At 35.9% G+C, this 14,874-nt stretch overlaps 1 protein-coding gene across 5 annotated transcripts in view; it reads left to right on the forward strand.

Annotated features, from left to right (window-relative positions):
- The window catches only part of LOC127506037 (ankyrin repeat and fibronectin type-III domain-containing protein 1), an 81,340-nt gene that overhangs the window by 15,580 nt on the left and 50,886 nt on the right, over positions 1–14,874 (forward strand). For all 5 annotated transcript variants that reach the window (XM_051882144.1, XM_051882145.1, XM_051882142.1 and 2 more), the window contains one exon: positions 758–981. In XM_051882144.1, coding sequence (XP_051738104.1) covers positions 758–981 — 224 coding nt within the window. The remainder of the gene's footprint in view (positions 1–757; positions 982–14,874) is intronic.

Here is a 14,874-nt window from a genome sequence, read left to right on the forward strand (position 1 = left end):
TCTCTGATTCTGAATATTTTTATTTTTCAGCGTTTGAATGCGCAAGACGAGCTTCAGTTAAAATAATACATGTGATTGAAAACATCAGCGATTGATAGAATTGGCAGCGTAGTTGTGAATGGACGACATTTTCCACGAGAAGCTTCCACGCGGCACATTCCATTCACAACATGTGTGAGCTTTGCGCCATGTGCGATTGTTTAGTGCATTCATGCACTCGATATTTACTTCTGCCTGCACTGCTCGGCCAAATCCCCCCCCTCTCTTTCTCACGCTTTTCTCCTCAATTCTCACAGCTGCGCTGCTCTTGTGTTAAGCTTCTGTGAAGGATTTTTTCACTGTCTCTCAAATGTTAAACCTAAAGTCTTTGGCTTCCTCCCCATTCTAGTTGCTTAGCAACCATCATCGCCAACAGCGTAGCGTCGTGGCTGTTTCAACACACTCATACACTCCGAATCCCAGCCGTCTCCCTCAGCGTGTTTGACGTGCTCATTATGCTGGGATCATGCCAAATGAGGGCCGTAATGTCTCATAGAAACTCTGACCCAGATTTGACTGACTCAACTCTGATAAACATGAATAACTCTGTTCCAGCGGTCTGACAGCTCCCTAATGTCCTCATCAGAAAGTCTACAGCAGATCTAGCCATGGGGCAGGGGCTGCCTGGGAATAACCACCAGCCAAATAAGGTTAAATATGGCGTGTGTGATATTTCACTGATGTGTGATCAGAGTCGTACCCGTCTGTCCGTCCTCAGGCGAGATGTGGCGGCTTGAAGATGAAACCGAGGGGGACGTCGCTCCAGGTGCCGTTGACCTGCGTCCGCGCTCTCAGTCGCCGTTCTCACATTTCCGGCGCCGGGCGGCATATCTGAGGAAGAGCATCTCTGCGGATGATCACCTGGGAGATTCAGAGTTTGAGCCCGCCCAGCCGGAGGGGAGGAGCTTAGCTGATCCTAAAGTTAAACTGAAGAGGAAGTTTGTAAGTACTTCTGTGTCCAAACTTACTTTCTTCTAAACTGAGTTCACCCCAAAATGAGCGTTTGGTCATTATTATTATCTCAGAACCTGTATGTGGTTATTAATTTCCATGAAACCCACTTTTTTTTTTTGTCAAATTGGTGCAATGTGTACAAGAAGATGCTAAATTTGAAATTAAATGCAAACACAAATGAGGCTTATTTTGGGTCTGATCCTCATGCAAAGCTACACTACCGGTGAAACGTTTGAGATGTTTTTGAAAGAAGCCTCTTCTGCTCACCAAAGCTGCATTTATTTCATAAAAAATGCAGTAAAAACAGTAATATTGTGAAATATTATTATTGTTTTCTATGTGAATGTAAAGCTGAATTTTCAGCATCATTACTCCAGTTTTCAGTGTCACATGATCCTTCAGAAATCATTCTAATATGATGATTTGCTGTGTGTATATATATATATATATATACTTTTATTCCGCAAGGACGCATTAAATTGATCAAAAGTTATACTAAAGACATTTTATAATGTTACAAAAGATTTCTATAAGATATTTAATAAATGCTGTTCTTTATTCAGCAAAGAATCCTAAAAAAAGTAGAACAGTTTCCACAAAAATCACCATTGATAATAATAAGGACCATCATTAATTGAGCACTACTAATAATTGAGGAGCAAATCAGCATATTAAAATAATGTCTGAAGGATCATGTGACACTGAAGATTGGAGTAATGATACTGAAAATTCAACTTTGATCACAGGAATAAATTACGTACAATATATTCACAGAGAAAACAGTTATTTTGAATTGCAATAATATTTCACAATATAAATGCAGGCTTGGTGTGCAGAAGAGACTTCTTTCAAAAACATATAAACATGTTCATTATTCTAGACTTTTGATGGTAGTGCATGTAAAGTAAATAAGGACAGAATTTTCATTTTGGGGTAAGAGAAGTAATTGATGTAAATGATCACATGCACACAGAAGGTTTAGTATTAATATTTAATATGCTGTGTATAATAGCATGAAAGTCGAGCCCTCATTACCTGCCTGCGCCGTGTAATAGAGGCTCAGGTGTTCGAATGCAACCTGACATGTGGAGAGGCTTCAGAAAGCTGAAGACAAAACCAAACTGTGTGTATGAGTTTCACTGTTTCAAAGGATGGGCTCTTCTTTGGACCTAATGGGTCGTCTCTGTTTAGGGGTAAGACATCTATGGTTGTGCATGGTTGATTGTCTTAACTTCTTTTAAGTTATTGTCTGAACGACTAGACCTGTATAACTAGGCAGTTTTAGGGATTAGAAATGTGTCTTAGTGATTTATTGAATGCAGTCCTTCAAATAGGGCAAATTATAGATATTTGATATGTAAATAAATAGGCTAACAATAAGCTGTATTGCACAAGACCATCATAGTCCTCACAAAAAATGCTGGCATTCAGGCTTTGTATAAAAACAGGAATGTTGCTCACAGCAGGCACTATGAATTCAGACAGTAATTGCTTTGAAATTTATTGTTGAAACAGTGAATTTGTTAGAAAAGTGCTTTGATGGCTGTGGCGGTGGGGCTTTGAATGGGGTGCAGCTTCTCTGAGATGGTTAGACTGTCTGAGAAGTTGTCTCTAAATTTAACCCATTTTTAAAGGTTTAGTTCTAGGGATGTACTGATATGAAAATTTTGGCTGATACCGATAACCTATAATTCTTTACATTTGAAAGCCGATAACCGATATATTGGCCGATAAATCTAAATCAAAATTTTTATATAATTTTTGAGAGCCTGATTATAAAAACAAAAGTTAATTTTTAAAAGCCATGCCCCAAGCATACAATTATAATGTTCTCATTATAATATTACATGGCCTATATGACAGACTTGCGCTGCACGTTGCACTTAACTGTATTTTCCTTTTTTGAAGTGATTTTAATCATGGTGGACAATGTGCATAAGAAGTGTCTCAGCTGAAGGAAATAATCCATTATTTATCGGCTTTAATATATCGGCCAAATTTTCTTGTCAGGCCGATAACGATAACATTAAAAATGAACATATATCGGCCGATACCGATATGGTGGCCAATATACCGTGAATCACTAGTTAGTTCACCTTAAAATGAAAATTAAAATTAAGTCATCATATACTCACCCTGCTGTTATTTTTATTATGCTCTTTTCTCATTTTCGGACCATAAAAGGAGAATTAAAAAAAAAAAAAATGTGTCACATGGGATCATTCTGTGATAATTTGCATCTTTTTTTTTTTTTTAAAGCCGAGAAGTTCTAGACTTCTGCCATCTAAATTTAACCCAGTTTTAAAGGGTTAGTTCTAGGGATGTACTGATATGAAAGTTTTGGCCGATACCGATTACCGATAATTCTTTATATTTGAAAGCCGATAACCGATATATTGGCACAAGCTGGCACAAGCTTTTTCCTTTTGTGTTTCGAAAAAAAGAAAGAATGGCATATGGCATTACAACAACACCAGGGTGAATAAATGATGACTTCATTTTCATTTTAGGGTGAACTATTCCTTTAACACAGCTGCTAAAAATATTAGAGCTAAATCTAATAATAAATCTAGATAAACCGACTAGTCAACCTTAAGTCAGTTGTCAAGTTGTCTATCATCTCATCCCTACATATAAGTGAATTTTTATAAGCTCTTTTCCTCCTGAATCTTTCATTTTCAGTGTAGGAGTGTCATGGTACAGTAAGCAGATTATTTTGTTTTTGTAACAGATTTTTTCTAAAGAAGTGAGTATACTGTACGGTTTAATAATTCTCACTACGCTGACACATTCAGAAACCGTTCCAGGGTTGCAGAATGCTTTATTTTCAAAGAGCTTAGTTGTTACAGTATTTGTACAAATAAACCGTGCTTTGGCAGTCTGCCGACAACTGCCAGCTTAAAGTCGGAGATTTCTTGGAGAAAATGGCTGGAAAATCTTTTTGCTGTGCATTAGCTTTGCTGTTTGAATGGCCTGCTGGTTACAGATGATTGTATGAAGTCTGTGGACTTCTAGTGAACTTCTTGTGCTTGATCTGTATATAAGAACTGTGTGGAGAGAAATGACAGCGGCAGATCCATCAGGAGGATGTTTGAATAATTCATCATGGATATTCATGGCAAGTATTTGTCATATTAATCAAATGTTTTATTTAATGCTTGATGATGCAGTAAAGCCGGATAGGTTTATGTATTCTAAATTTATAGAGCACATGCATATACTAGTATGTGTGCCGAAGTTGTGTTTGCATGGCAAATCAAGTTTAGAAAATCACAGTAATTATTATGTTTAATTATAATGCATGACTCTGTCAGTTCTCGTGCATTCAGGCAGAACTAAGGCTAAAGGCCTGTTCACACCAAGAACGATAACTATAACGCTAATAATTAGCATCCACACCAACAGATGATATTGTTCTGTTTATTCTGAGCACGCTGCAGGTTTGTCATCTATCGCTTTAAATGCTCACGCGCTTTAAAACAAGATGGATTCTGATTGGTTGTCAATGTTTTTATCATTCAACAACTGGAAAAATTTGTTCTGAAAGTGATTCCAACAATATCGTTTATGCCATTATCGTTATAGTTGTGCTGTGGAATCTGCTATTCATTTGTAGTTGGAACGATTTTTAGAACTATATTTTTATCATTATAATTATAGTTATCGTCCTTGATGTGAACAAGCCTTGAGACTAAAGAAAATGTATTTGTGTGAATCTCACAAATACATGTCCAGGTCACATTTCACACCAAAAGATCGCAAAAAAAAAAAACTGAATATATGTTTAGCATTAAGACAGTGTTATTTTAGTTTTATTTATATACTATTATAGTATTTATTACTTTATATTAGCTTTTATTTGTATATTTTTCGTTTTAATTTTAGTTATGTGCTTTTGTCATTTATAATAATTTTTGTAAATATTTCTGTTTAGCATTGGTTTATATTTATGGTTTTAGTTTGGTTTATATTTGGTTTTAGATTTAGTAATTGTAGTACTTCAACTTAAAACTGTTTTACTTCAGTTAAGGTGAAGTTAAGTGGCCTCGTGCCGTTCCAAACACGTAAGACTTTCGTTCATCTTTGGAACACAAATTCAATCTGTTCATCATATAAAGCGATCGAGTCTCTTCAGAAAATTTGGACTAAACCACTCAATTCATATGGATTCGTTTTATGATCCATACGATCTTTATGAACTTTTTGAAGTGTCAAAGTGGTAGTTGTGTGGACTGTCAACGGAGGGACAGAAATCTCTCATATTTTATTAAAAATATCTTAATTTGTGTTCCGAAGATGAACGAAAGTCTTACAGGTGTGGAATGACATAATTAATGACAGAATTTTCATTTTTAGGTGAACTAACCCTTTAAGAACGTTTATTTAAAAATTCTCATTACTATAATATATATGGTTTTACTGACTTTAATTATGATTTTAACACAATTTATAAATACTTTACTGTAATGCAAACAAAATAATTATATCTTATTTTTGGAGAAAATGTGCTTAATTGTTATGAACGAAATCATAATTGTCCTGAGAAATTAATTTTCTCTAAGCAAAATATAATTTATTTGTGTTGAAATATGACCTGGACATTTTCAGGTTTTGTGAGATTGTCTGTGAAAGGGTTTATCATAGTTATAATGCAAATAAAAAAATCTTAAAATAAGCTGAATGAATCCTAACGTAAGATGGTTTTTTGTAATCATTCAGAGAACAGCAATTTGTATAATCAGTTGTATGATATGTAATTTTATGTATGAAACTCAGTAGATTTAGTGCAGGATTTTAGCCCTGAATTGTTGACGTTCAGAGGTCAGAGAGCGTCTGTCTGTGTAGTTCTGTAGCAGAGCTCTAGATGGCAGTGCTGAATAGGCACAAACTCTGTCAGTCTGTGTCTCTCAATGCTGAAACGAGCTCAAGATCATCAGAACCCTTCATTAACAGCAAAAACACTTAAACATTTACAGTAATAACAAATGTACAGAAGACGAGCATCAATAATAGGAAAGGAAAGAAAAATCTAGAAGAAGTGGCGACGTTTAAAGTGTGTCATCTCTTTTGTATGTGCTGCTTTGTTTAAATGCACACACACACACACACACAGATGCACTAGCTCACACACATACACACTTGAGAGGCGAAAGGCTGGACATTTTTTCCTCGCAGCAGTGGTTGCTGTTGGTTACGTGGTGAAACAGCGGCCATTAAGGGTCATTATGTATTTAGATGTGGGGCGTCGCTCCCAAACTCATCCTCACACTCTTCCCTCTGAAGTTTGTCCTTCCTTTCTTTTCCTTTTTGTTCTGTCTGCGTTTTATCCGACGTGTCATCCCAACAGAAAGCTTGCTAAAACAGTTTAGTTAATGCACTTAGTTGACTCTAATCGATTAAGCTCTGGTAAAGTGTTGTAAACTTTCCATTGAAAATATGTTTGTATTAGTCAAAAGATGAATGAAATGACTCCTGGCACATGGTAGGCTGAATGTTTATGCGTGTGTGAATGTGAATAAATTATTTGAATTGGATAAACAAAACCATCTCTCAGTCTTTATCGAATCAATTCAGTCCCGTGGGAACTTGCGATTAGACTAATGGCTGAAATCAACAAACATGTTTTTTCATAGGTGCTGTAAACATCATTCAGACTGTACATGTGATTCACACATTTTTTAGCAAAAATAAGAGCATATAAGGGGTTTCTGAGAAGAGTATTTTTGATGTTTTTGAGAGGGGGTGGGTTCGACATTGCAAACACAAAGAAAGAGAGAGAGATGCTCTCAAGGATCGAGTCCAAATGTCGACTTCATTTTTGGATATTGATTAAGTTCAGTACTTGTAGTTCAGTGTGTGTGATTTTACTGCAGCGTTTTTTACGATAGATTGTAAACAACCACACTAGCAACCACTTAGCAACATTCTAACAACCACTTAGCAACGTTGTTGCAGTTTTTGTTGGCCAGCAACACTTACATTTTCTTCAGAATCTATTTTTGTGTCGGTTATGGAGAATAAAAGATGTGTTTCTGTTCGTATATGCATTTGTACCCTATACACTCTTAAAGAAACTTGGTGTAGGATTTACTTTGAAACAATTTTCACTCAGAAATTGCTATTAAGTTTCACACATAATTATAAAACAAAATGCATCACATTGATTTAAGCTTGAAATTTTGAAGTAGAAAGCCTGAAATAGTAAAATGCATTCCAATAATCTTCATATAAACCATTTTTTACAGTGCAGACAACTGATTAAAAAATTGTTTATGAATTATATTCCATTCGTCTCTGCTCTGATTGCTTATTAATCAATTAGAGATGTATGATTGTTAATTATAAGCATTAAATCATATCTTCTTCCTGTATGCACACTAATAAGGGCTTGACAAATTGCACTTTAAGGATTTAGTTCACCCACAAATCATTTACTCAGCCTCATGTTGTTCCAAACCTGTTTGATTTTCTTTCTTCTTTAAAGATTTGTGCTGGTCGCTCTTCTGCATGCAGTTGTAAGCTTCAAAAAGAAAACCCTCATAAAAGGAGTTTATTTGACTCGTGCACTGTATTTCAAGTCTTCTGAAGTCTGATAGCTTTATGCGAGGAACAGACTGAAATTTAAGTTGTTATTCACTGATCATCTTGACATCTACCCTAACTCTCCTAGGCACAGTCATGAGTTCATTAGAGAAGCAGCAGTGTAAAATTCTTAAATGAATCCTTCTTTTGAGTCGATTCTTTTCAATGATTCAGTTGAAGTAGTCCACAAAGTCCATTACTTAAAGGATTAGTTCTCTCCTGGTAATTTACTCACCCCCGTGTCATCCAAGATGTTTATATCTTTCTTTCTTCAGTCGAAAAGAAATTAAGGTTTATGAGGAAAACATTCCAGGATTTTTCTCCATATAGTGGACTACACTATGGTTCAACGGGTTGAAGGTCCAAATATCAGTTTCAGTTCAGCATCAAAGAGCTCTACACGATCCCAGATGAGGAATAAGGGTCTTTTCTAGAGAAAAAATACAAATTTAAATACTTTTTAACTACAAATGCTCGTCTTGCACTGCTCTGTGATGCTCCACGCATTACATAATCACGTTGGACAGGTCACACGTGACGTAGGCGGAAGTACCGATCTAGTGTCTACAAAGCAAACGTGCAAAGACTAAGGCAAACGGCCTTTACAAAAAAAGGTCAAACAACGATGTCGGACAATTTTGAAGTTGGAGGAGAAAATTAGACAGAGTTTTTCGCCCTACCGCGGTACTTCCGCCTGTGTCACCCGCAACCTTTCCAACGTGATTACGTAATGCGTGGTGCATCACAGAGCAGTTTAAGATGAGCATTTGTGGTTAAAAAGTATATACATTTTTATTTTTTTTTTAGAAAATGACCGATGGTTTCACTAGATAAGACCCTTATTCCTCGTCTGGGATCGTGTAGAGCTCTTTGAAGCTGCACTGAAACTGACATTTGGACCTTCAACCAGTTGAACCCCAGTGAAGTCCACTATATGGAGAAAAATCCTGGAATGTTTTCCTCAAAACATTTAATTTCTTTTTGACTGAAGAAAGAAAGACATGAACATCTTGGATGACACGGGGGTGAGTAAATTATCAGCAAATACTAATTCTGAAGTCAACTAATCCTTTAATTATTACCATAATTAAGATTGCACGTTTTATCAATGTGCAATTCTTGAGCGAATCATTCCTTAAAGTCAGATTTTTTTAAAATGAATCAGTTGATCTCAGAACTGATCTGACTGATACTGTTGTACTCTCTGTCACAGCAGTGATTATCAGTGAATAGCCACTTAAATTACGGTTTGTTCATCATGCAAAGTGTTCTTTTTTGAAGCTTGAAAGCTTCAGTCTTCATTCATTGTGATTGCATGGAAAAAACAGCAACCGGCGCAGCCTTTGGAATTCCTCCTTTTGTTTGGAAGAGGAGAAAATGATGACAGAATTTTAATTCAGAGAACTGTTCCTTTAATCCTGGGTTGTCATTTTATTAAATCCCTAGAGTATGTTTTATTTGAGTTGCGATGCCGCAGAATCGTCTCTTGGTAACCTGCTAAACGTCTGCAGCGGTGTGTTGACGTATGGCTGTATACATTTACTGCGGTCACAGTGAGCTGCTCTATTCATCAGTGTTAAATAATACTGCTGCACTTACTGACCCGTACTGATTGATTTTATTGCTCTTAGGTTGAGCTAGTGTACTTGCGGTAGAGTGTTTGGGGTTTGTTGTGCGCAGGTGGACGGCTGTTAAGATGGACAGATTTGGCTGCTGTATTTCTGCTGTCAAATAAATGATTCCAGGTTAAGTTTAGCTTTGCAAGTGTGCAGTCCTTTTGTGCATGCTTGACGTGTGTTCTTGCGTTACTGTGGCAGTCACTGGCCTGACCTCATTACTCAAGGTTTTTTTCAAATGTCTGCGTCATTAAACCAGATTTTGTTATTATTCAGAAAGCTATAGCTATAAACATGTTGACTTTAACTTGATAGCCAGATTCCATCCAAAGCAGTAGACCTGAAAGTGAGAACTTACCATAGAAGGAAGTATTTTAAAGCTAATGCACGCTATAGCACCCCTTGTGGCAACGCTGAGAATGCAGTGCATACTTGCGTTGTTTTAAAATTATTTGTCTGTTTATTTATTGTACATTTGCAACATTATATTTTGTGTAATGTTACAGAAAATCGATGTGGCGAGGTAGTGACCAATGTTGGGGGTAACGCATTACAAGAAACGTGAGTTACGTAATCACATTACTTTTTTCAAGTAACTAGTAAAGTAACGCATTACTTTTAAATTTACAACAAAACATCTGAGTTACTTTTTCAAATAAGTAATGCAAGTTACTTTGTTTTTCCATTTATTGTGTGCTCTGTGTGAACATAATTGTTATTCTAGACTAGTTCTAGACTAAATGTGAGCATGCATTTACTCATTTACCTCTGCATCCTATTCTTCTTTAATCCAGATTGGCAGCACAGCTGAAAGGTTTGTTTGAGCTGCGCCCTCTACTGTACAGGCGTGAATTTGCATTTCTTTCAGCCTGAGGCTTATTTTATTTCACTTTTGGTGTGAAAGGGCCTTTACATTTGCCAAAAATATAACTTTTTTGTTGTAATAAAAACAACCCAGCCCAGCCCAGGTGAGAAAAAGTAACACAAAAGTAACGTAATGTAAAGTAACGTTACTCCCTTTTTAAGGGAGTAACGCAATATTGTAATGCATTACTTGTAAAAGTAACTTTCCCAAACACTGTACTCTAAAAAAAATGCTGGGTTAAAAACAACCCAAGTTGGGTTGAAAATGGACAGTGATTGGATTGTTTTAACCCAGCGGTTGGGTTAAATGTTTACCCAACGTCCTGGGCAGTTTTATTTAACTCAACTATTGTTTAAAAATTATGTATGGCTGGCTTAAAATGAACCCAAAATAGGTTGGAAATTAAAAATCAAACACATAATTACTAGAGGCAACAATAATAATCAAAAGGTGCACATTTATTAATAAGCAATTTTAAAAAATGTTTATTGTTTAATTATTATTCGTTAAACTTATTAATAAATGTTCATTTATTAAACATTAATTTATTAATTTATTTATTATTGATTTATTAATACTTTGGGTTAATTTTAGGCAAGCAATTTTTTAACAATAGTTGAGTTTAATAAAACTACCCAGCAGATTGGGTCAAACATTTCACCCAACCGCTGGGTTTGTCCATTTTCAACCCAACTTTTTTAGAGTGTGGTAGTGACTGTAAATTTGACAGTCTTTCTCTTTTCTGAATTGCGTAACTGATCTCTATTTTTTCCCGTATTTTGGAAAGTCGTAGAAAACCAACTGGGAATAGTGGGAATGCAATGGTGATAGTGTTTGCTGTGGTCTCTAATGTACCTCTAAACACGGTTCCCTTGCTTTAGTTCACTTCCATGTTCCAAACATGAAATTGTGAAAAGGGTTCATTGCGTTCTGGCACAATTCTGAACTCAACAACACATGAAATTGAGCTTTCATAGTTAGAAGCGTCTGTGTTCTTTCGTAGAACATGTTTTGGGCTTCATGAAATCACTTGACGAGAGCATTTATTGTTTCTTGCATTGCTGTTTTGTGATTGATTGTTTTGCAACATTGATGTGTTCAGTGTGGACAGACAAATGCACCAGATTAGCGCAGTGTAAATCACTAACTATCATTGAAAATGAATGACTTCTGGATACCGCTCCAAATCTCTTTGAGTGTGAACGCCCCTTTAAGGTGGACTGATTCAGTGGATTCCTCATGGTTGAAGTGGGCGGATTTATTACGGCTTGTTTACAGTTGTTTTGCTTTTGCCTTCATGGTCTGCAGCCTTCTGTCAGAGACTCCATTTTGTTTTTAATAAACTGACACTTATTGGTTGTTCAACGTGAAGGGTGTATAAATATATATGTGTGTATGTGTGTGTGTGTGTGTGTGTGTGTGTGTGTGTGTGTGTGGACTGGCTGTCTCCCAGCAGTACACCCAGAGAATGCAGCCCTTCATATGCTTACAAACAGTCCTTGGAAATCCTACTTACACAGAGCGCTACTACAAGAAGAGGAGTGTGTGTGTGTGTGTGTGTGCATGCATGTGTGTGTGTTTATAAATATGTGTCTGTGTCTCTGAATCTGTCTACTCCATCACGCGTACACACACACTACATGCTCTGTGCCATGCACATTTCAGACCAGCATGTTTTGTAACCATGAGGACTCTGGGATTGGCTTTAGCTCCATTTGCAGACTGATGCTTTGGATGTTTAAACTGGAAATAAAACACATTAATGCAGCCAGTCAGCATAAACTCAACCCAAAATACAAATCCAGAAGATTGTGTCATTATAGCTTTGTGATTTCTCTTAGTCTTGCAAGACAGAGATGATTTAATAACTTTCAAGTAGCGAAGTTTGATTAATTTCTGTGAATCAGTTCAAACTGTCCATTTCAGTTACCTAAATCAAAACGTTGATTCAAGATTCACTTGTATCATGTAGCAGTTTTTTATTATAAATATATATAATATATGAAAAATTAAATATACATATCAAAAATTTAAGTTAATGTTTTTAAAAAAAATTTTAACTAAATTTTATACTTTTATTACTAAATCCTTGCATATTTTATATTTTTGTGTTCATTTAGTGAACTGGATTTTCTTTTCTTCAAATATTTTTTGAATCTGATTAGTTGAAATTTACGGTTACCCATTAAATATTTTTAAAAGGGTGTTTTATTGTTATTATCATTACTTTTTTGTTTGATTTTTAGTGCAAAAACATAAATCTTGATATAATTAATATCTTAACGAGGCTGAAAAAAGGTATTTTTCTACATCACTCAGCCATACTTTTTGCCATATTAAATATCAAAAATATGTTAAAATATTTTAGTAAAATAAATAAAAATTAAGTATGCATATTAAATATTCGTAATATCAATATTTACTTTTTTAAATCATATCTTCTTTGTGTTTATTTAGTGAATTATAGATTTTTTTTCTTTTTTTTTTTTTTTTTTTACTATAATCTGGTTTGTTGAAATGATGGTTCCTCTGAAGGAAGAGTTTTTATATATATATATATTATTTTTTGTGCAAAAATCTAAATCTTGATATATAATGACTATTTTAACAAGGCTTAAAAATATTTTAGCTACATCATTCAGTCTTACTTGTTGCCATATTAAATATCAATAAGGTACTTCCTCTTCTAGCTCCAGGGTGGTATTATAATTGGGGCGTATCATAGACGGTTCATTTTTATTTCTGTCTGTCTGTCTTATTCTTCCAGCTTTCATGGGTTCAACATCACTGAAGATGTTTTTTAGGGCTTTCTCATTCCTGTCACGTTCCCAGGCGAGTGTGAAGGAACTTTGACACCATCAGAGACGCAGACGCTCTTCAAAGATCTTCCAGAGAGAAGAGAGATAACAGAGACTATCTGAGCTTTTGTTCCGAAAAGACGGACATTAACTGGGCAAAACAGATGGTTTTCAAAGAGCATGCTCACGGTTGTCATGTATTTCATCATAGGTTTCAGTATGAGCTTTATTTTGGTGTCAGGTGTCAAGCTTGCGTCCATCTGATTCGATTTAATGAAGGAATCCAAAATTTGAAAGCCATAGCTAGTTGAAAGCGAGCTCAGTTTCAAAGATAAATCATGGTAATGTGATCCAGCTTTACGCTCATATCTTTTATTTGTGTATTAAACATAGATGGTTTAAGTGCCAACCTCAAAAAACAGCCCAAAACAACCCAGTCTATTTAAAGATGATGTTAACATGCACACATACATCACAGCTCAGGGTTCGTCTTTTTTCATCTTCCGTCTTTTGGACTGTTGTCATGACAACACCAGTTATGAAATAAATGGAATGTTAAATATCAGACAGTATGTGCACACATGTGTAATTGTGTGCGCTCATATGAGCTGTTTGCCTTTGAGCGTTTGTTAATATAATGCAGATGTGAGTAATTATAGCATTCGATTGAATTGAGTTGAATCTTTGTATATATGTGGATCATTTGTTATGTCACATAAACCCTCTCGGGCTTGTCATAATGAAAGTTTTGTGCCACACGGAAAAGCATGCTTTACTGGTTACCAAATGTCAGTTTCATGTTAATTTCAAATTATACTCATATTGCAATTAATACATTTTCTAAATCAAACCGTAAACCTTGGTTGTAGCGTTACTGGTTATCAGCAAGACTCTTTTCATTTTAACATTATATTATATTGTAAATCATCATTTTTGTTTTGTTGGCCACAATGCAAAAGATGAAAAACTAGTAGCCGACCATATAAATTACTTTTAGAAAAAAAAATGTAGTGTCTAAATGACTAAACTTTTAGACTAAGCAGAAGCCTCAGGCATCTGACACACTACAACAAATCAGCGAATGCATTTTTAAATTCATATTTGTTTCAACACTATTTTAAGACAAATTTCATCTTGATTAGCGTGATTAATCATTTATATTGAACCATTGGGCTTGGAAATTGTTCTTTTCTTTGTTTTTTTGGAAGTAGGACAGAAAATATGCTGCATATTTTTCCACGTTGTCGCTTTCTACCTGACGACAGAAGGTGATATGTCTGAGATGGACAGAGAGAGACTGAACTGGACTGTGTCCTCATGTCCCGCATGTCTTTGACACTGATAACACGTCACACACACATGAATCACTCACTACAGCAGACAGACCAGCATTAGACAGCAGACAGCTCTTAGCACTGTCTGAGAGACAGATGTGTGTGTGTGTGTGTGTGTGTGTGTGTGAGAGATGTGCAGTAGTTCATTACAGACACTAATAGATTGATACAGTTTAAATTATGTGTGCGTTTATTTAACTGTCATTTGCATGTGAACTACATTTATAATAACATTCAGTTTTGTGCTTCCGCCAAACAATCATCCAGAAGTCATTCTTTATCACTGGAGAGCTAAAACTGGATTTTTTTAATCCGATTTGAGGTTTAGGCCCCGTTTACACTAGTGCATTTTCGTTTTAAAAGTTTTACTACAGTTACGTCTGACGTTTACACCGCGCCAGCCTTTTCAAACCTCGAAAACTGAGACTTTCGAAAATGCTGCAGACCCAGTTTTAGTTTGAAAACACTGGGGTTGTGTTTAAACCCAGGAACACACCAAGCCGACGCTGACGAACTAGTGGCGACGAAAGCAGACTACGGAGTCGGCTCACGTCGGCAGCGTCTGGGTCCAAAGTTGCCCTGACACACCAAACCATCGCTCGACACCCGATGGCCAAGTAGCACATCTGTTCTGCGCCTGCGTAAGAAGAAACACCTTTCTGTACCAGCAGGTGGCAGTAGCTGAA

Source organism: Ctenopharyngodon idella, chromosome 23 (assembly GCF_019924925.1).
Source record: "Ctenopharyngodon idella isolate HZGC_01 chromosome 23, HZGC01, whole genome shotgun sequence".
In the NCBI taxonomy this organism is placed as follows: Eukaryota; Metazoa; Chordata; class Actinopteri; order Cypriniformes; family Xenocyprididae; genus Ctenopharyngodon; species Ctenopharyngodon idella.